The 24,259-nt window shown below is 39.9% G+C and overlaps 1 protein-coding gene across 3 annotated transcripts in view; it reads right to left on the bottom strand.

Moving 5' to 3' along the window:
* Positions 1–24,259, bottom strand: part of LOC119703819 (BMP/retinoic acid-inducible neural-specific protein 3) — a 198,375-nt gene that overhangs the window by 56,453 nt on the left and 117,663 nt on the right. For all 3 annotated transcript variants that reach the window (XM_038144213.1, XM_038144211.1, XM_038144212.1), the window contains 3 exons: positions 20,965–21,155; positions 3,059–3,164; positions 432–668 (listed from right to left, as the gene is read on the bottom strand). In XM_038144213.1, the coding sequence (XP_038000141.1) occupies positions 432–668; positions 3,059–3,164; positions 20,965–21,155 (534 nt within the window). The remainder of the gene's footprint in view (positions 1–431; positions 669–3,058; positions 3,165–20,964; positions 21,156–24,259) is intronic.

Genomic DNA, 24,259 nt, shown 5'->3' on the forward strand with positions numbered 1-24,259 from the left:
TTTTACTATGTGATATTATATACTTCTATTTAAACTATACACTAGTTACTGTTTTAAAACGTCTGTCTTGTTATATATATTGCTATATTCTAAAACTTTAGCTCTAAGGTTTTTTACTATGCGATATTATATATTCTATTTAAACCATACACTTAAAATTTTTGTTCTATTATTTAATTTTGGAAGTTTTCTTCTAGGTCTTAGGTTAAATGTAGTGTTTTCTTGGGGGTTATTTTTTGTCAGCATAGGAAGTCTAAAATTCTTAGTAATTAGGGTTCTAACATGAAACAAACCTTGATGCTTTAAGGAAAAACTAATGTGGCACGAGCGAGGTGTAAAAACATGGATGGAGCCAGTTGGAACCCAAACCATTCTATGAGATACAGCCAAAAAAGGGGGAAAAAAATTAAAAAAAAAAAAAAAAACCTCACCAGATTCTTCAAATTCACTGTTGTATGCATTCCAGGTCTCACTTATGCGGAGCAGGTTCTCTTCCATGGCTTGAATGTCCATGTAGGGACAGTTGCACTCGGGGAATTTGGGGCCACACTGACACCAGCAGTCATTGTCCTTGCAGATGAACTCCCCCTCGGAATTGCAGGCGATGTAGCTCAGAGCTGCCTGCACAAAGTGCTCCTGCAGGTACTCAGGAAGGATGACTTGAAGACCTGGAGGAAATGGAGGAAATATTTTGGTGTTAAAAACAAAGGAGGTTCTGGAGCTGAGCAGCTTCCCCAGCTCATGTAGTAAACAAACAGTTATGAAAAATAAAAATATATGGAGTTTTTAGGACCATTTGCACATCTGTCCATCATTTGTACTATGCCATGTATTTCCTTTCTTAATAATTATTTTCAGACATATTCCTCATGTTTCCCACTCAGCATGGAACATCCATCCACTAATGAGTAACCTGCATTCCTCAGACAGAGAGTTTATTGTTTAAATCTTTCTAGGGGGATTGGGTAACATCAGCTTCTCCTTGCTGAGTGAACAGCAGCCGGAGCCTTGCAGCAGGAAATCACACAGCTGAATTATAATCCTGGTGCCAGCAATAATGCAGATTCTGAAAATGCTGATGAAGGGAAAGCAGCCCTGAGAGACAGAGTAAAGAGACAGCGTAATCAGGAAAAGAGGTGCAAACAATTCCATCCAAAATTGGGCTTGTTTTCCATCTTTCCTTTGGCACAACAAGATGTGGCTTGTCTAAATAACTCATTATCTCCTGTGATTCTCTAGGGGACAACTAAGAAGGAAGGGCGAAATTGGGATGGAAGAAATCTTTGAAAAATAAAATTTGGCTGATTGCTTTTCTAGCATCGGTAGCAAATTGCTGTGGGACAGTCGATTGGCTGTGAAGGGTAGGGCTACAAAACCTTGAGTAAGACAATTCATTCTTAAATCTACTTGAGTTTTAGCATGGAAAGGGTGCAAAGTCCAGCTCCTGTGGGGCTTCAAAAAACTCCTGCTACATGTGTTCCAAGAAATTTCTCATCGTATGAATTGGGTATTATGTGATATGTTTCTTCTCCAGAGGCACTTGGATGATTTCACAGAGATTTATCCTTTATTTTTAGGTATATACAAAACTATAGCTATAACAGGAATTTCAGAACCCTTTCAGAACTCGTATCACAACTGCTGAAACCTGAGCTGGCTGTGCTTCCTTCTGTCTCATGTCAAAATTTGGAAAACTCTGCTGCTCTCTTGTGAAAAAACATTCTTTTTTTCAACCAGAGAGGCTGTGAAAGGAAAAAGAAGCCCAGTTCAATTCTTCCATTAAACAGTTTACACAGTTCTGATAATACATTTTTTTCTCCACACGACAACAAACCACAGTCTGAGAGATGCAAAGATTATTTTCCAAATTTTAACTGACAAGTGTCATGAATATGCTGGAAATTGTCAAAAAATTATATTTTCTGGAAATATTCATGGCATCCCACTGGAAATGACAAGTTTTTTGTAAACAAGAATTCTCTCTGGGAAATAATTTTTTTACGGATTTAATTGATTCTGGGAAGAAAGGAAAGGGAGAAAACACATATGGATATTTTAAGGAAGGATATTCTGAGACTGAAGGGACCACAGGGATCATCACCCCTGGGAGCTGTTCCTAATATCACCAACAACCTCACACTGTTTGTCTGAGTGATTTACAAACTCATACAGAAAACTTTAAATCTTGGAAATAATTGTATATCTACCTTCAAGTGCAAATTAAGAATTGTATTGTTCTCTAATGGCAGAGAGTCAGAGGTGTGCACAAATACACACAATAAAGAGAATTTAATTCTTGAGAATTAATGGGTGTTTTCATAGTCATAATTTGCTCATGCTTTATTTTTGTAACTGAAAATAAAGATTTTTAATGGCCTATTACCATAAAGGGGGATTTTTCAAGAATTTTTATGTCCTAATATGCAGGTCGGGAAACGCTTCTGCTGGAATTTTGAAAAAAAAAATATTATTTAGAAATGATGACTCTCTTCTTCCTTTTGCTTCCTCTTTCTGCTTCTTTCTATTTTTCATTTTTATTTTAACACAATTACTGCTGTTTTCCTAATGAGCGAGATTTTAACCTTCCAAGTCTGTTTTTTTTTAAATTCCCAAGAGGAGGAGCCCTTTGACTCCTCCTGCTTTAGAGTATTTGAAAATGTATGTCCCGTTTTTCTGGTGCAATTTTGGTGCAACAAGTGCAGGGGGTGTCAGCTACTGCTCAGTATGTGCAAAGCAGGCTGAGCACACCAAATGTCACCCCCAGCTTGGTGGAATCCCTGGGAATTCAGGCTGTTTAAGAGGTGTGCCAGTGGATGCTAAACAGGGATGCAAAATGTTAACAGGGCGATTCAAATTATTTTCTGATGGGTGCAGAAATAGTTTCCATTTGAAAGGCACCACGAGGTACTGACATTTCCTTCCCTTTGGCTGGAATGCACCCATTGCACACAAAAATTAGGAAAATGACCTTTTATGAGGTGGAAGAAAGAAAAAAACAAATAGCATGATAAATGTCACCCCGTTCCAAAAACAAATTAATGAAATTGCACCCACATACCTTGCAACTGAATCTTATTTTCAGGACTCTGAACCAGAACAGAGCTGACAGAATCTAGGTTGTCATAGTTACTGCAGCCGAGGGGACCCGTCCGTGTCTCTGTCACCTGGTGGGAAGGAGAAGCACTCACTGAAATATCCAAACTCTGAGGAGTTCAGAAGATTCTTTCATGAAGTTTCCCCCTATTTCAGCCAGAAATACATGTCAGACTTGATTATGGTGACATAATGAAGAATATCTGAATATACATAACTAATAAATAACAATTTAATTGCCAAAAGTGATGAGTGCAAATGTTTCAGCAGCAGGGAGTGCTGTTTGTACCACAGAGAATCCTTACAAACACCTCACCATGACAATACTGCACAAATACTACAGTAGTGTAATGCTGGAGGTGTGTGATGCCACACCAACAGTCTAAAGACAATTTATTTTTCACAGCTGTGGGAATTACAATGGGTTTGCTAAATACTCAGTTTGTAAAATATATAATCATAATATTATATATAAATATATTATATATATTAATTATATAACATATAATAATTATACTCAGTTTGCTAAATACTCAGTTTATAAAACATATAATCATAATATTATATATATTAATCAGATATATTAATTATATAACATATAATAATTATACTCAGTTTGCTAGATACTCAGTTTATAAAATATATAATCATAATATTATATATATTAATTATATATATATTCATTATATAACATATAATAATTATACTCCGTTTGCTAAATACTCCATTTATAAAATACTAAAATAAAATATAAATACTAAGTTTATAAAAATGAGGACTGTGATTTTCCCCTCCTGAAAGCTGTGCACGTGACAAGTTCTGCTTGAAGTCGTGGAAAAAGCTCTGACTTTTCCAGTGAAGAAGATCAGGATTTGGAATTAAAAACCCCTTATGAGCTGTATTTATAATGGTGGTAGTGGTGGGATGTTTGTTTTTTTCATAAGGGAAGGGGCTAAGATAAGTTTAGGCACAAAATTTTGGGTATTCTGTCTGTTGTAATCACCAAATCCATAGCCACAGAACCAAAATAAAGCTACATGTGTCAAAACAGGACCTCCACAAGCAGAGCTCTGGCTTAACAGTGAAGGTTTTTATTTGGGAGGGAGCAGTTATTCATATCAAACATCATTAGGGTTGGAAAAGCCCTTTCACACCTTCAAGTCCGAACGTTAACCCATGTCCTAAGCACCACATCATGGTTTTTGAACATTTCTAGGAATGGTGCTTCCACCACACTCCTGGGGGCAACCTGTACCAGGGACAGGCCATTCTTTCAGTGAATAAATTTTTCCTAATATCCAATCCAAATGTCTGTCCCTGCTGCAACTTGGTGAGTGAACACATTTAAATAAATAATTTTTTTTTAAGTTAGTAATTTACATGCTTCCTGGAATATTATATATAATTATTAACTGTCAACAATTTCTTTCTAAAATGAGAAGTACAGCCAATCCCTCTGTCATGCACCTCCCTAACTGTTCTCAGCCACACTCCTGGAATTTCCTGCTTCTCTTCCTTTGACTGTTTCAGAAATTGTGGCCGGATTTACTCTTATTTTGTATCTGCCCCAGTTTTGAACACAACCGCTTCTATTTTCTTTTACCTCAGGTATCATATTCAGCTCTGGATCTCCTGGAGAATCAGCCTAAATTACAGGGTGAGGGAGCAGATTTCCAAAATGCAGACGTGCACTGAGCAAGTGCCAGCCGTGCAACCACACAACCAGTGTGAATTGTAAAGAACAGAAGGGAGAGGGCTCTTTGAGCTGTCTGATTTGACGGGAATATGAAGGTTTGCTGATATAAACCCTGATTTTTCATGTTGCTGGGGGTTCCCTGGCTCACCCACAACCTGTGGGTGGCTGCAGCTGGGCCATGATGCTCTTGAAACCTTCTGAGTTGATGTTCTTCTGGTGTTCTTCTGAGATTTCACATTCTTCTTGCCTTTTTGCAAAGAACATGTGAGGTTTCCTGTCATTCCAAGCTCCTGGCACCTTTCCATCGCTTTGAGGTGGAGTTCCTGAGGGTGGATAGCCCATGGAGAGGACACAGAGCTGGCCTACACCAAACCTGTGAGCAGAGCTTGAGACGCATGAGAAAAAGGGATCGAGCCACGTTGTGTCTTCTCTGCACATATTTGGCAATCTTTAATATTTATGACAGCAGCAGATTTGCCATGGTTTTTGCTTAATCATCCTGAATCAGCACAAAGACTCTTGCAGGGGGATAAGGTTTGGTTTGGACATGGCTGGAATGACAACTGTGATTTGATCCTTCAGTCCTCTGCCAACAGGTAGTCTAAAATTCCATTCTAAAACATGATTTTTTTGGAAGTACCCCCAGTCCATATATAGAATCCTAATCTCTTTATACAATAACAAAGAATGTTACCTAGATTAAATAAGAGAAATAGCCAGAAGACAAAAAAAAAAGACAGGTAAATGTTCTGATGAATTTTATCCCTACTCTAGCATATTATGCTCAGCATTCATCTATGCAAGTCTTTATTAAAAGATCCATTTATTTTAATGTTGTTTTTGTTTCACATCATTATTATGGTTTTCAAGCATTTCTCTGTAAGGCAATGCAGCTTCATAAAGTTATATGGAATGTAAAAAACTATAAAGCAAATATTGCAATTCCTATCCATTCCTATTACTCTTTTATGCCCCCTGAAATCACAAAATAAGGAAGGGTGGAAAGCAGCTTTGTAGTTATTGTGCCCTTTTTTGTTCATATTGCTTCACTCTTATCTGAATTATGCCAGACATGGGTAGAGACTGCCACTGTTTTCAGTGATAACATTTATAAATACATTGATTCAGAAGAAAATTATATAGAGCAGTTTTGATATGAATTACAGACAATCATTGCTGTGAAGTAATTAAAAATTGTAATAATAATAATAATAATAGTAATAATAATAATAGACAATGCTCTATAAATAAGTCAATACATAAGGACCTTTTCTAAATGTTCATTTTTCATTCCAATCTATATATTTACATTATTCATCTTTTTACTTTTCTAGGTACCCTCACACCCTCTGTCAGCTGCCTTGCTCTGGTACTCTTATCTCCTGCATAGAAAATACATTGCAACAAGAATTCAAAATGAATAGTCTCAGTATGTTAAAAAGAAATGCTAAAGAATATAAAAGTCATCCAACCTTCAACTTTTGATGGATGACAATTCTAGTCAAAGGTCAGAGCTATGCAGTTACATATATTTTTGTATACTCTACACAAATCCTACTCCACAAAGATTGTAAATCAGAAAAAAATTGTGAGTGATTAATAAATGAAAGCCTCAAATCTCTATCAAATTTTCAGACCAGAGGAAAGAATTTGATTTTCCTAAATTACGCAGGTACAGACTGGTTTGGGTTGGAAGGGGCTTTAGAGAATATCTAGTTCCAACCCCTGCCACAGGGACACTTCCACTAGACTGAGTTAATCCAAGCTCCATCCAACCTGCTCTTGGACCTTGTGGGGTAACTTTGGTGATAAAAAGGTAGACTGGGGAAGAAGAAAAAAAAATTTTGAAAGGATAAAAATACATTAATTCTGTTTTGAGCCAAGTGTTGCTGATGATTTTACATTTTTTTGTTTCAGCAACAATAGGAATGACATTGGAAAGGCAATGGCACGTCTTTAATTATCTTCCTATCAGAGAAGTGTGACTATGTCCAGTCCCAAGATCACAGCTGAAAACTGTTCTGTCAGAATGTGTAAGAAAAAAAGATGGACAAAAAAAGGGAGAGGGACAGGTAATAAAATAGAAATTCAGATTATGCTGGGATGTAGCAGGGTCCAGAAGTGACTGACATTGTGCAAAGAGCACCAGAACCAATGTTTGTTTTGCATGACCTACAGCCCACAAAGAACATTAACTCACAAAGCAAAGCACCACAGAACAAAGTTATTAAACAACCAAAACCCCCTAAGAACCAGTAAAAAAACACCTGTGAAATCATCTGACACGAAGCAGGCAGGATGTTCTCCAGTGCCTTGTTTTCAGAGATTATCACAGAACAGGTGTCCCTGGGCAGCAGAGTTTTCAGTTCCCAGAAATAAACTCTCACATTTGGCATTAATGAGACAAATGCCTACAGTTTTCAGTCAGTTAAATCGCATAACCATGGTGATAATGACCCGATTATAAGTGCACTGAGAACATACCTCCTAGCACTTAAGCAGGGCTGAATTCTTGTGATATCAGTGGGTAGTATTTCCCTCGGAAACAGCCTGCTTTTTTTGTCCATGATAATTAAGCCAACAGAAGACTTTCCTAATAAAAGGGAAAATACATTTCTGCAGAGATTTTGCTCCTGGTGAGTCCTTTTAAGCACATGTAGCTAATATTCCTAACGAAGTGCCCATGCAGAGGTGGTGTGTGCCTTGCATAAAGGACTGTCCTCTTCAGCAGGACTCCCTAAAAATGGGTTTGGCTTCTAAGGATGAGAACTGAGCCAGCACAAAGGAGGATGAGGCAATGCTGGTCACTGCAGAATAGGCAGCTGTGCTCACATTCACATAAACCTCTTTAATGCTTCGAACATTCAAATAAGGATGCAGAGCAAACTCCTCATATCTGCATGAGGGAGCAAGGTCTGCTCCGAGCGGCTGCGCCGACAGAAGATGGGGCAAAAATCTGGAATGGGGAGAAACTGGGATTCTCCTGAATAACACAATGGTGGTGCTGGCCTGATGGCTGAGGCTGGTGATCCTCAAGGTCTTTTCCAACCATGATGGTCCTGAGTCCATGACTCTCCTACCAACCTCGCCTTCAGGCCTTCTCCTGCAGCCCATGCTCCCACCCCCTGAAGTCCCTGCCCATCCTGCAGTCCATGCTCATTTCGCCTTAAAAAAAGAGCTGATCAAATAAATAGGCACTAAATGTACTTTCTGTTTAGATGTACATCTCCTGCCAACTCTTTTCTTTCTTTTCCCCCAGGCTTGACAGTTTTTCACAGAAGCACCTTTATTCCAGCACCTCCCTTTGCCACACAATAGTGGCTGCTCCACTGCCCTATTTTTGTCATTGAACATATTAAAAAAACTCCTGCTAATGAGGGTGCAATTAAAATAAATCAAATTTTCTGAGTGTTCCAAGCACTGATACTTCTCAGCTAGGGGCTAGATGAACATTTCTGAAGGAGGTGCAGACAAAGCAGAGGCATTCACAATGTCAGAGGTTGGATTCATGTTTTCAATATGATTTTTTTAATTGCCAGGAATCTAAAACAATACCTCAAAGGCATGACATATTTTGAACAGATTTTCCAGCAGCATAGGGTTGACACTTTAATTTGAAGAGCCCCCTAACTCGGGAGACCTGGAAACACTCCCATCATATTTTTCTGTCATCTGTAAAAAGGAAGAGGAACAGTAAACTTGATCTTCCTGCAAAGGAGATAATTGCAAAATTTCCATTAACTTCATTAGAAGGGAAATAGGGACTTCTTTCAAGTTTCTGGGCAAGGAGATGACTTTGAATTTTACTGAATGCAGCACTAAAGCTTCCCAAGAGATCAGTCTAATCCTTCCATTCGCACTGCTTTGTTTCTGCACTCCCAGGAATTTACTGTGAACCAGATTGTTACCTTAAAATAACAAGGAAATTGAAAAGCATTCTTCTTACATAAAGCATTAAATACCTCAGAAATCAGAATATTTCAGGAACTGGAGATGAGCTCACACTATTTGAATTCTGCTCTGTTCAACTGCTGAAAATACTATGATTTTTTAAGGCTGTTCAGGTCTGTCTGATAGGGAACAATCCCCTTTCTGCTCAAGTCTATTCCCCACTATCTCAGGGAGCAATATATTGTCTGTGAGCTCCAGGAGAATCCACAAGAATACTGGAACAAGTCTGGCAGCACTGACAGCTCTGGCATCACAGGCACAATTTTCCCTTTTCAAGGACATTTTCAGTCCCCTGCCTGTCAGATGCCACATTCCCGTGCAACCTTCTGGATTGCAACAGGGAAGTTTGCAGGAAATGAGGCTGCTGGAAAACCAGTCAGGGCAGCCCTGCCAGAGCCTTTATTTCCTGCACTTTCAGAAATCAAAGGTGCATCAGCCTCATACAGAGAATAAGGACAGGCTTTATCTCCAGAAGAACAGGTTATCTCTTTTAATTAATCTTGAAGAGATGACAGTGAAGTTCTCTTACAGAGAAATAATAGAGTTAGCAAAAATTTAATAAAAACAGAGGATTTTGTTTCAGTCTCCATTTAGCTACTTCTGCTTGCCCATATCTTACGTAAATTAACACTAATATTATTTTTTCTCAGCTTTTATTGCCTAAAGAGACAGCTGAGCAACAAACAGCAAATGAAATCTATATATTTGCTTTAAAAGATAAAATTAGAAACAGGGAGAACAGCGCAGACACAAATTAAAATAATATTTCACTTTCATAAAAATCTCAAGGTATCTGCAGAAAGCAGAAGCAAAGATGCCTGCTTAGGAAAAACCCATTTCCCAACTTTACACCCTTTTCCAAACATGACTGCATTACTATACAGAGGACAAAAAGCTCCAAAGAATTTTGGGGTCTCATACTGTACAGGTTAAATGTCTTCTTATATTCAACCCAACTGCAAAATCCCATGCAAGGACTTCCCAAGAGTTTTGGGTACAGGATTTGTATTTTCATGGACCAGTTCCAACAGGCAATGCTGAGGCCACTGGGATTTTTCACTGTGTCCCAATTAGTTTCAAGAAGACAGAATGATTTGCCTATTTATAAGACTCACAGATATTATTAGTCATAATAATACTGCAGGTGAATGGAATTTTTTTTTTTTTTTAGGTTGAGAAAGTGTGAATGAAAAATATAGTCCTTCCTAAATCAGGATGAAAAGTTAAAATGTTCATTTTCTTTTTGAGGTGTCAGGAAAAAGATCCTCTTGGTAAATATAAAAATTATCTTTGGATCATTTGAGAACATTATACCTTTAATGTGATCAGTTTTTAAAATTGTGTATACACTATTTTGAAGAGAAAAATAACATTTAAAAAACCCCAAACTTGTGCCAAAGAAAAAATGTGATGGGTTAACATTAGATTCTAAAAAGAACAGGAAAGTCATTTAAAGTCTTGAAGCTTAAAAGTCAAAATTATAAGGGCAGGTTAATTAAGAATTTAATTTTCCATAGAGAAAATCTAAAGCATTTTACCTTTGATTATACATTTCCGTGCAATTCTAACACTTGGCTGCAATATTCTTTTCAGCAACATCTCTGACAATTCACTAATTTAGGCTGTTTCCAGGTGTTAGGTTTGCTGCCCAGAAACTCCTGAGTTATTTGTGCTGCCCGTGGCACTCCAGCTCAGCACACCCTGCCCCTCCCTGGCAGTCACATCTGCAGCAGGACATTTCTCATGTCCATTTTATTTTGCCATCAAACTCCCCCTCCTGGGGTTGTCATCCCAAGCTCTCACAAGGAATCACATTAGTGTCCATAACAGGGGTGCCTGGCTCACAGAGATGAGAGCAGGGATTTATTTTTAGGTTATATCCTCATTACTTCCCACCCATTTATTCCCTCTGGTAAATGATTGTAACACATTTGCCCTTTCTGTCTCATTGGTATGGCCAACTCTCAATTTAGAGTTTTGCTGAACTCTTGGTTTTATGCAACTTGGTTTTTAGTGTGTTTTCCTGCATCTTTGCAGAGCTACTACAGACCAGGCAGCTACAACTGATCTATAATTTAATCATTAAATCCCTATCAGTTGTTCAAGCTAAAGGGAATTTAGCTTTGCTAAATTTGTGGTACAGAAGAAAAGCAACTTAATACTGAAGCTTTAAACTTCATTTCATATGGCTGCTTCATTCCTATGGAAAGTTCTGTCACAGAACCCAGTGACTCTGAATATTGTTATTTCATGAACAAAACTAGAAGAGATATTTCAACGTACAGAAAACTGCTCTTAGAATTAGGCTCTGAGGGCAATGTTACCCAGACCGACTGCTGAGCCCAGCTGGAAAATCCTTCACATCATCCTGGTTCATGGGAAAAGAAAGATCTATCAAATACCAAGACCTGTTCATTAAAACATACATGAATGTGTCCTACTATGGGTAGGAAAAAATATTTAGAATATAGGATCTTATCCAAGGGGTTTTATTCATTCTTTTCTTGTCCTCACATAGATGAGCCAATGACAAGGGCAAAGAATGATGTATCATAAGGGCAGGTGCATTTCTTCCATCAAAAACCAGAAAAAGAGAGAGCCAGAGTTCCTATGAGCACAAGAACCTAGGGAAGGTGGGAAGTTCAGAAGGGAAAAGAAGAAACTATGAAAAGAAAGCAGCAGTTATTATCAGGACTGTGGAACCCTGGGGAAGTAAAAGGACTTTGCTCACAACTCAAACACCTGCAGGTTTTGCTTTGTTTCTATGCAGGTGACCATGTGAGGCAGGACATTCCTGGATACCCAGCTCCTTTCACAGTACTGTAGGTGAAAAGCCTCTTGACAAGAGTTGTTTTCTCAGTTAAAGGTCCTGCACATGTACATATCTGGATTAAAGTCATATATTGTCATATATGTCATATACAAATATACAATATATGTATATTTTCTTTCTGCCTTTTTGCTATCAGAATGTTTATCTTGTATGTATGCACAATCATTTCTAAGCCATTCCACAATGGTATCAGGGTAGAACTCTCAGGTCACACACTACAGACTTCTCAGTCTGGGATATCTGCATCAAGGAAGGACAGATCCTCCCCAGTGTAAACCAATACCAGAGTAAGAATAGCAGACCAACACATTTTGTTTTTAATGCCTGAAGGAACACGGGCTATTTATTTTATTATGGCTCAGTATTCTTCTGAATGTTGTGTTTCAAAACAGGGATTTGGAGTAAGAACAAACTCTACTTAAGCAGACTAAAACATGACAGGAAAAAGATTTTAATGGTCCTCTTCCCATTTTCCCTATTATCATCAAGGTTTTATCACCACCTAACTTTACACATTAAGAATTTCATGAAAAGCTGATGAAAAAACATGGAATGATTTTTCATTTGCCAGACTCTAGATACACTTGGAGCAGATAAAATTAAATTTCCTTGTAAATTTACATATTATTTGGGAGACACCCATATCCTCCATTTGGTGGAATTGTTATAAATGTTGGAAATCTATGAACTATTATAATCGTGACAAAAAAGGGCCTTTTTATGATTACTTTTCATATTACTTTTAATAAAATTCAAAGGAAGAATACCCAAAGCCCATGAAATGCATTAGCTATTCCCTGGGAATTAAAGGGTTAAATTGGGCTGTAGGGGAGAGATGATGGAGACAGTTTGATTAATTGGGAAGATGGTAGTTGAGGCTGGCTTGTGGAAACCCTGATCTCAGTGATACCAACATGAATGAGCAGCAACTTCCTTCCATAAGGCCAGAACCTCACCATAAAAAATTAGAGCCATTTTTTTTATTTTGCTCACTGGATTCTGCTACAAAGCCTGCAGAGCAGCTTCCAACCTTTCAGGCATTAAAGATCTGAAAATAATGATCACTCCGTAGTGTAGAAAGTCTCCTGGATGAATAATGAAACCTTCCTTAAACCCAGCTCTGCTTCAGCATGTAGAGGCGTTATGCGCATTATCTTGTAAGAGATTAAATTATAGTTTTGCTGTCAGACATGCAAATTCTGCTGGAGCTCCGTGAGAAGGTTTACAAGGTAAAAATAACAGTGAAGAGCAGAAGACAGCAACGATATAACTCTCAGTGCCAGTCAGCTGATTCCCACACCAGGGGTAATTTTTTACACTAAAAGAATAGATCTAAGGGGATGATTGCAGATTGAATCATAAACCATAATAACAAAACATGCAAAAATGTATTATAGCCCAAAATTCTCTCAGAAAAATAATATGGAAACTGACAACTTTTATTATTTTATTATTGTCTAAGCTGATTTGTTCTGATGCAGTCTCTTATTGGTCTGAGATATTCTTCCTAATCTGACCTCTGTGCTCGTACAAGCTGTTGATACATGAGATCTCCTATTTCTGGGAGCTCAGAGGCAGGGAAATGTTCTGTGAATTTTATAGTCCTTGCTTGACATTCTCTGACCTGCTGGCAAGCAGTAGCTGCCAATTAGAGGGTGGAGGACAGGCAGAGTGCTGAAGTTTCCCAACCCATACACAAGCCAGTCAGAATAAAGATCAAATTGAAATCTGTACAAACCTGAGTGCCTCCAAATTCCTGCTGGAATGCTCTGTCTAACTGCACTGTTCAATATGTTCACTGTGGAGCTCTCAATACTAAAACCCTTCTCCATCTTCTGGGTTTATTTACTTTAGTTTCACTTTTTTAAAGGAGGATTAAAAAAAAAAAAAAAAGAGAGAGTATGGAACATTTAAGGAACTGTAGTGTGAATTGTTTATAGGTTTTTGACAACTGTGATGGCAAGTGTTCTGTGAGTGCTAAGGTTTCTCGTTTACATATATATATATTTATAGCCTGCTCAAGGTTTGGCAGTCTTTATCTCCCTGTTTTTTGGTTTTTTTTTACTCGTCTCTCTTGTCTAAACTCAGAACTAATAGAAAAGCCTTTCAATTTGTTTTGTTCTATCCCATAATGTATTCTATCCTATTCTGTTGTTTGGGGTTTTTTTATTAAGTGGAGAATAGTTACACAAAATCTTTCCAAAATGCTTATCCAAGCATCTCTATTATGTGCTATTTTATTGTTCTGAAAGCATCTCATGCAGAGTTGCCAACGAGCTGGAGATGGTAACTCCTTGCACTCATGACTCTTCTGCACATTCTCCTGCAAAGTGTGTCTCAGTGTCTTGGTTTGAAGAGCCAGGTGTTTGTTAAGGAAGGCAGGAGCCTCCCCTGAAATGGAAAATGTAAACCCCTCTCTATGAATTATTATAATTTTGAAATTAAAGGGCTCCCAGGCAAAGACATGGGAGTAGGAATAACAGTTCTGTGCAAGGAAAAATAAAAATTCAAATGCAATAGTACAAAAAAACCAACACGGCCAGAGTCAGAAGAGGAGCTGACCCCCCCTGTGTGTCAGGGTGGTGGCAGCAGTGCCATTCCATGGTGGCTGCAGCCCTCCTGCAGGGCCAGCTGTGGTTCTGCTGGAGCAGGGATCCTGCACAAGGCTGGAGTTTTCCTCTGAAGCTCCAGGGCTGCTGGAGATGGGCCTGGTGTTCCTCTAGGAATGCAGGGAGGAGAAAGCTGCTCCTCTGGGAATGCAGTGGCAAAGGCTGCTGTGCTGTTCCCAGGGTCAGAGTGCATCCAGGTAGGATGCATTTTTCTAGTGACACAAACACAAATCTCATCCTTTGCAGTAGTAGATGGCACAGAGACTTCTCAGCTATCTTTGGGTGATGCCCAAAGTCTAATTGCAGGTCCCATTCCTTCTGGTAAGATAAAATAATGACTCAAATTTAAATTTAAAGTTCATACCTAGCCATATTAACAGCAAGCTGTGTTTGTGAAGTACTTAATATTGAGTGAGATTTCTAAAGACACCTGCAAAAGTATTCAATCTTCACAGAAATTTCAAGGAAGAAAAACATTCAAAACCACAATTCCTGTATATTTCCTAACTTTTAACTCCCCCTTGGAAAAATGTCAAGCTTTGGTCATGTATGAAGACAGTCTGATCTCCCAGGGTAGTGGAGAACTTGGCATTTCATAATGGTCATGAACAACAGCTGTCCTTGGAAATCTGTCCTGTGGCTTTTCCTTGACATTCCTAAGCCAGGTCACCAAAGCTACACAATGGGGAAACCCCAAATTTTTTATAGGGAGAAATAATTCCTGGCTCTTCATTTTGTGGATTGTTGCAATTTAATTTTCATTTATATTTCATTTCTTTAATGAAGTCAATAAAAACCTGCTATCACAGGACTTTCCAAAACAACGTTTCCAACTGTGATTTTATACTTTAGAGCTGTTGCTGGGCAAATTTTTTCCCGGTGTTTGGTCCTTTACAAGGTTTGACAGCTGTACAGTCTTAAATTCTACCCACAAACTGAATGGATAAAGTGAGGGCAAGAAGGGTTCAAGATCTGGATTTCAAAAGCTTCCCAAAATCTGGCTGTTTATACAAAACTGTGCAAACTGTTGAGATTTAGAATTTGCCAGAAATCTGACAAAAGCTAAAGGCTTTAGAGTACTTCAGCATTTCTACTTCTGATTACGGCAATTACTTGAATTCACAGAAAAACAGATGCAAATAGGAGGTATAAAGGAAAAAAAAATTGAACCAAGCAAGCTTTTTCAGACAAAAAAAAAAAAAAAAAAAAGTCTGTATTTCAGTCTGAGTTTTGAGTGAGAAATTAATTTCATTACACTTAAGTTTCCTTTCTAACAGCTCACCATGAGTCATTCACGGGTTAATGTTAGATAATCAGAGATACTTACCACCACAATAGAGCCCTGTTCTTTGTAATCTAAACTTCTCAGATAAAACCAAATGCCTAAATCTCTCATAGCAAAGGGGAAAAAAAAGTGGTTTGGGGAAAGTAAAAAAGCAAATTGCACAATAAAATTTAATTGGAATTACAGGGCACGTTCTCAAGGATGTTTATTCTTTCTCACTCAGATGGAATAAATGGGCTGTAAATAGCTGTAAATAGCTGGTGGAAAATTCAATTTATGCATCTGTTCTGCTGTTGCCTCCTGTTCCTTTGTTGCACTGTGGCTGTCCCAGAACTGTTTGGACTCTACAATGACACCTCTGCTGTACTCACCTGGCCCAGCTCCCACAGAAGGAGATGTATTCTGGGATGGAAGACCATATCCTCCAAGAGACACCTATGGAACAGCCTGACTTCATTAATGGCAATGCTCTGACATAACTGTGTTTATAATTTTGCAGAACGCAGTGAGACTATTCAGTAATATTTAATTTACCGTGCAGCCAAGGTGGTTTTTATGTTTTTATGTTTAGGTTCTGCACAACTGTTTGGACTCATTGCAGAAGTTTGTTAGGGACAGTGCTGGAATTACAGCTGGTAGCAAACTGGAATCACGGTCATCGGAGAGGAGCACACTGCTGTGTCCCAGAGCTGTGGCCCAGGAAGCAGAGTGAAACCCAGATGTACAGAAATCCAGATGTTGGTGGCACAGCCCTCTGCCACCCACCCACAACCACAAAGTCTCTAATGTGCTGGTAGGAACGTGGCCACACCACCCAGGCCAGCTCAGCAGGGTCATTCTGCCAGCAGGCAGTGACAGGACGTGGGGAAAAATGCTGCCTTTATCATCTGTAAAACAACCCTTCATCTGTATTCTGTTGCCTTTATCATCTGCATTCTGCTGCCTTTATTTGCATTCTGCTCCCACAGCTGGGCAGGGTTTTATTAGACAAGAGCCCCATCAGCCTAATAGGTTGTTAATAAGGAGAACCAACAGCCATCCGTGCAGCTGAAGAGAGGTTTTGGTAGGAAAATGCCTCTAAAATGAGCGTGCCAAGGAAGTGATGTTGGACGTGTCATATTTCAAACACAACAGGCTGTATGTTCATGTAAATGTTATGCAAATGAGACACAGCCCTCAGGCACCTGGTGAGCTTCCAGAGAGGCCCTGGAGGCTCCAAACTGTTGATTTAGCACATGAGCCTCAGCGCTTGCACTGAAATGCATGTGCTAAAATCATATTGAAAGAATGTATGTGTCATGGACTTTGAAATATATTAAATATTGATACAAGCTATGGGCTCTTCCCATGGACATTTTGATTTCCAGTCAGAAAATGTTGCCACGGGATGATGTTACCTCTTGTAGTGTGGAATATACAGTGGATTGTTTGCATGATTAATGCAAACCCTCCATCAGCAGCAGCCTCAATCCTACTTTTAAGGATAATTATGTCACAAGTACCAGGTGAAACAAAAAAATTACAAGAAAGGACACAGAATTAATGTAGTCATTTGTTTAGAAGATACATCACATGTGGATAAAAATTATCTCTTTTTTTAGGAGAAAATATGCAATTTTTTCCCATAGAAATAGAAAGAAAAAGCAGTGTGAGAGTGATGAGGTCCAACCTCAAAAGGGATGCTTATACCAATTTGGGGGATAAAAAAGGAACACATATTGGCTTTGTTTGTGGGGGGTTGTGTGGTTTTGGAGGAAAGAAATTGTATTTGTAATCTCTCTTCTCAAATAATGTTTTAGAGGTATCCCAGCCGTCAAGAGAGCAGTCTCTGAGCACTGCAATCACAAAACATGTAGGTGTGCAAGCAGTTGTGCTATTTTTTCCTAGCTCCTGCTGCAGTTTCAGACTGCCCATAGTCACAGGAAATGTGACAAACAATAAGTCAAATAGCTAAGCAAATTGCTCCTGTTCATTTAGAACCCTCAAATTCCAGGACCTTGAGTGGCAGATTTCATTTGTGCACCAGAGTGTTGTGATTTAACCACAAATGCTGGGGCTTCTGATTTGTGTTTTAAGTCTTTTCTGTTCCATATTGTGTTTTTGTTTGGTTGGTTTGTTCAGATATGCTTTCCCAACAAGGTAGTTATGTTCTTCCTAGTAAGACCATGAGTTAAACATTTTTGATACTCTCAGCTCTAAAATATAAACAACTCTTATTAGTATAGTAGAGCCTAAAATACTGCATATGAAAAAGCCATCCAAAATTAATTAAAAAAACAGTATCAAATACTAACTAGGTCCTGACCATGATTTTTTTGTTGTTGTTGCTGCTAACTACTCAGCAATCAAAAATGATTGCTGGGAAAACTTCTAATATTACTTCAGAATTCTAAGGATCTCTCAACCTGTTGCAATACCTTTATCTTGGATTTCTTTGATGCAGTTATACCAAGCTGTGAGACCTTTCCTTGGGCTCCTTTGGCAAATCCCTCCAAAAGAGGAAGGCTTTGAGCAGAGCTGTGGTGAGCACACCAGACAGAGGAAGTGCTGGTGCTGGAAATGATACAACTTTTAAAATTTTTTACCAACTTTGGTCCAGGGAATTGTTTGTCTTTGCCCAGGGGAAAGGAATTAAAGTTTCTTTTCAAAAGACTCAGTTGCCTGGGCGAGGCCTGATGATTTTACTTCTGCAGCCTGGGAGCAGCACATGAGGATCTAATTAGCATAGAAGGCAAAGGGATCAATACCCACAGGAACCCAAATATTGAGAATTGTGTCATTTGGGACCAACGAACATCAAACAATGAATTTCTCTGGGTTTATCTGTATAAGTATGTGAAAAGTCTAGTAAAGAACCATGTGTGATGGAATTATTTACTCTGCAATACGTGAATGAAATTATTTCTGTTCCACATCCTGGCCGGAACAAAATCCTGTCCAGAATGAAGTGATGCCTTAATTCTCTAACTCTAAAAGGGATGTTGCAGAGGTTTTGTTTTTCCCACAGTTTTGGCGACACTGGGACTTTGAAAGCTGCTCAGGAACCTATGGTGTAACAAGCACTGGGGTCACTCCTCCCTGCAGCAGCACAGGAGGGGAGGCTCTGATGGCCACCCTGGTCCCCAGATCCTTCAGGGTGTCACTCCTCCCAAGGCAGCCCTCGAGCTGGGACAGAGATCTGGCTCAGCAGCTGCATGGAAAGTACTCTAACTCAGATGTCAGTGTACATCTGATTGAAGATTAATGAATAATCTTCAAATGTGCTACTTACACCCTGGATCTAAAACTTTACTTGATGGTTTTCCAATTTAAAAACAGCAGTCTTTCAAAAACCTGTGCATATAGAACAAAAAAAAAAAAAGCCTTCCTTGGCTGTTTTTTTGCTCCTGCATTTCAACAGAAACAGGTTTTTTGTTCAATTAAGTGTTCTGACAGTAGAAATTTGTCTTGCAAATGTTCCCAGCCTCTCAATGAAAGCGGTGAGAGAAGCCAGGGTTTCATTTATCAGCACTGGTGCATCTGATGTGAGAACCATTTCCTGGAGGCTCCTGCCACCAATTAACCAGATCAGATTTTCTGGTGGACTAACACTTGGTTTGCATCCACCTCAGCAGGAGGCTAGAGAGAAATCTTTCATTTGTAGTGGTTGTAGAAATCTTTGGACATGCAGAAGGTTCACTCTGTAAATTATAGGTGAGCAGGGTTGAATTTTGCATTGTAACACAAATTCTCCTAAAAGTATTTCAGTGTCCAGAAAGGGCAGATTTCTTTCAGGCAGTGTTTTGTCTCTACATTTCTGTGTTCTGGTGCAACCACTGGTTGCAGCCACCAATTATCTTCACACAGAAGGACATTTTGCATGTGGAAGGGGCCTGGTTTTAAGGGTTGCTGTACATCCACTTAACAAACAGTCAGGTTGTGAAGGTGAGTCACATCTGAGGGATGGGTGATACCATGGTGTGCAGCAAGAATCATAGAATTCAACCACTAAGGTTGAAAGACCTCTAAGAACATCAACCTTCAAACCACTCTGTCAATTAATCCACATTTCATCCACTCACTTCTTGAACACCTCCAAGAACAGGGACTCCACCACTGCCCTGGAGAGCCTCTTCAATGCCTCAACACGTCTTAAGGGAAGGAAGTGTTCCTAAAATCCATCCTGAACTTACCCTGGAACAACCTGAGGCTATTTCCCCTTGTCCATCAGTAGCTGCATGGGAGAAGACTCCAATCCCACCTTGCCACAACCTCCCAATCCAGTCTTTCCTCCAAGACCAGGTGATGAGATGGGCAGCCTCAACCAAACCCTGGGTTTGTTGTGCTGCACTCTCAGCTCAACTCTGGCACCAGCAGAGGACCAGCCCTGAGCTGGGCTGAGCTGAGCTGCCATGGCACCATTCCAGGATGGATGGGACTTTGGGAATATCCTCCGGAGACCAGCAGCCAAACTGAACATGTGCCATGGAGCCACAAATTCTGGTTGTAGCCTTCTCCCAGTAAAGGCACTTCCATGGAAGTAAATTTATATTTGCTTGAGTAACAGCTAAGGCAGTTGGGAATTGTATCTGGTTTCAGGTGTCTTCAATGAAGATCTTGGTTACCAGAGGAAGGATCCAATGAGCAGAAAGGATCCTAAATCACATCTTACATCAAGAGCTTCATAATTACTGCACATTCCACTGCAAGTTACAATTTTGTTTGCCCTTCAAAGCTGGAAATAAACTGGGAGAGGATATTTCAAAGGAGTAACATAAGACTGGAGATCTCCTCAGGAGGACAGTTGTTGCTTTGTGTCCTACCTGGGACAGTGATCTTGGCCAAACATCCTCCAGTGCTGGGAGTGAGCTGCAGCAGTCAGCACAGAGGGTGCTTTGACTGACAAACTGTGCTAAAACTCGTTCCTAACAGAAAATGATACATCTCCATAAAACTGTAGAGCCAAGAGCTCCAAGCTGTTCTAAAGGTCATTTTAAAAGAAAAGGAATTCAAGCACAGGAGTACAATAATGAAAGAAAGAAAAAGAAAGAGAAAGAAAGTGAAAAGGAAAGAGAGAAGGAGAGAAGGAGAGAAGGAGAGAAGGAGAGAAGGAGAGAAGGAGAGAAGGAGAGAAGGAGAGAAGGAGAGAAGGAGAGAAGGAGAGAAGGAGAGAAGGAGAGAAGGAGAGAAGGAGAGAAGGAGAGAAGGAGAAATATAAATCTGTCTGTAAATGGAGTTACTGATCACACATATTCATGAGGTTGTCCCACAGACCAAACTGTTCTATAAACACTTCTGTACCAACCAAATTGTGTATCATTCATCACTAATATCTCTATCACATATTTAGACCCTCTGCCATGCCAACACCTTCCTTATAAATCAAACACTTTGATTTGGGCAAAATTAAGAGAGTAAAAGGGATTATTTTGCTAACAATTACCAGTCAAACCACACTTCCTGAGGAGCTGGTGAAGCTGGGATCTCCCCTGGAGGTGTGTCCTGGAGCTGTCCCTACCTTGATGGCGGTGGAGGCGATCTGGATGTGGTGCAGCCGGCGCAGGGTGCTGTCCCTGTCGATGAAGTAGGAGGCTGCCAGCTGGTGCAGGGTCTCCAGGGTCACCACAGAGCTGTTGGCACTGGGGTCGCTCCCTTCTGACCTCTTGCTCAGCTTCCGTTTGTCCACAAAAATTGTGAGCGACTCCTCTCCTGGGCAGGGAAAGAGAAGCCCCAGCAGGCATCAGCAATGTGCAGCAGTGCAGAGAGATTTTATAGAGATTCAACTTGAAGAACATACAAAATATGTTTATTTCCAAGGTCACTTAATAACTGTCATTCTGTAGTGTTCTATGTTGGCATAAAAGAAAATGAAAACACTGCGATACTTGAGGTGTTTGTTTGTTTCCTTCTCTCATAGCTGATTTTAGAAGAAAGGCGCCTTGTTACACCTTGTTATGAGCAACCATGTGCTTTCTAATCAATTCAGCAGTGACTGAAATCTGATAGAGCAGTTGCCTTGAACCAAACTTCAGTAACTGAAAAATGTGGGGGTTTCAGAAAGTTGGTGTTTTTCAAAAGAAAATAGAAGCTCCAGCATCTTGTGTTGTGGATTTCTCACTTCCAATCTCTTTGTAGAGATGTGGATAAATACTGTTGAATTCAGAAATTTTAATTTCTGTAAGATTATTGAAACCCAAAAATCTGACTTGCTTAACTGAGTGAGTTCTTAGGAACATTTTCAGAACACACCTACTGATATTGTCAAATTTTCCATATTTATCATGTAGTTCGTGGATATATTCTCCTGTGTTTCAGGCTAAGTAAGAATTCATTCATTTAGTAAAGTGTTTAGGCAAAACTCTTTACATCACAAAACAAATTGGAAAAGTAATTTCTGGACCCAGTGTTTTCTTCTGTGCAATTTATATCCGAAATAAATTGGACAGAAGTAAATTCCCTCACTCTCTGAGCATGTGTTTGGTAACCTGCATCCTTCAGCATGTAGCTCAACAATTGATTAATAATGTCATTAAACCTGGATTTTAGGTGCTGAACAACTCCACTGAGTGCCTTTTCCTAGTTCTTGGAAAGGAAGTTCCCCTGCTAAGGTCTGACTTGCCACTTGTGCTACTTTCACTGCTCACCCATCTGCTGCAGTGGCACTGTGCCCGTGCAGAGGATGCCAGCTTCAGATGGGATTATGTGCCAAAAAGTAATAGCTGTAGGATAAAAATCTAGGCTGAAAACATGACATCATCTTCAAAGGGAGCTAATCTTGGTGGTGAGCAATGCTAAGTGAGGAATGTGTGCCTCTGTGCAGGAGATCACATCTGCTGGCAAATTTTGACTCGCAAAATTTGTCTTTGGTTAACACAAGCACACTCCTTGCTCCCCAATGTACATTATGTGTTCCCCGATCTCTCAGAAATTCAGAGGACAGACAAGCCCTTCAGACCTTACACAGGCAAAACTGATATTATACTGGAGCTTTTTATCTAATTAGACCTGCAGGGCTTGTCCAGAATATTCCTTTAGTCCTGGGAGGGACAGGTGGCTGCTCCAGCTGGAGCTTACCTCAGTTTCCACCACTTCATTTATGCTTCTCCTCCTACAGTTTCCTAATGGGTCATTATTTTGTGCATGAAGTCATCAATGCAGGGATTAATTGCCTGAAGCTCCAAAGAACCAGGAATTAACACAGCCTCCTTAAGTACCAGGATTTCCCCACCCAATTATTTAATCTTTCTGCTGTAATATGCGGACAAAGGCTCACAGCTGCTGTGAGGAGGGAACTGGGAAAGCACAGCAAATTCTAATGAGCTGTCCCCTGAGAGAAATCGGCCATCAGAACCTGCTGTGGGTTCCAGCTTTGCTGGCATTCAAAATGCCCATGCAATAAAACCTGACTCGTCACAACCTGCCATGTGACTGCGACCACAACAAAAGATGTTTCTGGGATCAAAAGCAATGGAGTGGGCTGAGGTTTGAGCCAGGGGTCGTGGGCTTTGTGCAGCTGTTTGTGGAGCTGCAAAGACATGGTTTAAAACAGATTTTAGGAAGGCATCCTTCCCTTTGAGGGTGGGAAGGCCCTGGCACAGGATGCCCAGAGCAGCTGTGGGTGCCCCTGGATCCCTGGAAGTGTCCAAGACGAGGCTGGATGAGGCTTGGAGCAACCCATTCCAAGGATGCCTTCCAGCCCAGACCATGCCATGGTTCTGTGGTCAGAGTCAGACCATGGTTCTATGGTTCTTTATGTCAGAGAAGACAACAGCAGAACTCAGAGGGTGAATATTGTGCCAGCAACCAGTTCAGGCTGCACAGATTAAATGTAAAATTTCACTAGGAGTTTTCTTTCCATGTTTTCCCCTTTTCCAGAGGTCTGAGGTAGTTCATTTAGATTAAAGTGGCTTTTGCAAGGTCAACCATTTTTCCACTGAAAATATAATGAATTGTAAGGGCAAAGAAAACAAGGACTTAAAGCTGCAGAAATCTCTGAGAAAGATTAAAAAATAATTTTTGAGGTTCTTTGTGTTTCATTATCACAAATTATATTATTATTTAAGAAGAGTTTGTTGAGTTTTATTCACATTAAAAAAAAAAATCTCAGGCATTTTCCTGTTCCCTGTTCTCCAGGAGGCCACAGCAGAACTGCAACAAAAACTACCATTTCAAAAACAAACAAACAAACCTTGAAAAAGGACAGGGTTGTGTGTTGTGATGCTTTACTTTGATGAGAACATCTCAGGAAAAGAATGTTTGGACCACATCAGAGTTATCACATCATCCTATTTGCCTCATCCTGCTTGACCCTACGCTTTCCATGGCAGTGGCTGCTGGGTGTGTTCTGGCAGGCAGGATCCCCTGGCACCCCCAGCCCTGCAGGCTCTGTCCCTGATGCCTCAGGTTTTAGCTTTTATGTTTTTCAGATTCTGTGCTGCTTTAGTGTGTGGGTCTGAGCTTCATATGAGGGGATGGTGAGCTCTCTGCACAGAGTAGGGAGACAAAACAATTCCTTCTCTAGCTGGGGACCAAGGACAAATGATCCAAATCTCAGGCCCAAGAGCATAAACAATGGAGGAATGAAGAGAGAAAAACAAGCAGGATGGGACTTTGTAACCTAAAGCTGGAATTGGACAATTAACTCCAAGATGCAAATGGAGCAGAACTGATCAAAGTGAGAGACCCCGTGAGCGGTCGTGCATTTTGTGACCAATTTGGTTCATCTTGGGTGCAGCCCTGGCTGGGCTCTTGTGCTGCCCAAGGTGGATCCATTGAGGCCTTTTAATAAATCCCTGCTTTATTCTTTAACTCTG

The sequence above is a fragment of the Motacilla alba genome, chromosome 8 (genome assembly GCF_015832195.1).
Source record: "Motacilla alba alba isolate MOTALB_02 chromosome 8, Motacilla_alba_V1.0_pri, whole genome shotgun sequence".
Lineage (NCBI taxonomy): Eukaryota > Metazoa > Chordata > Aves > Passeriformes > Motacillidae > Motacilla > Motacilla alba.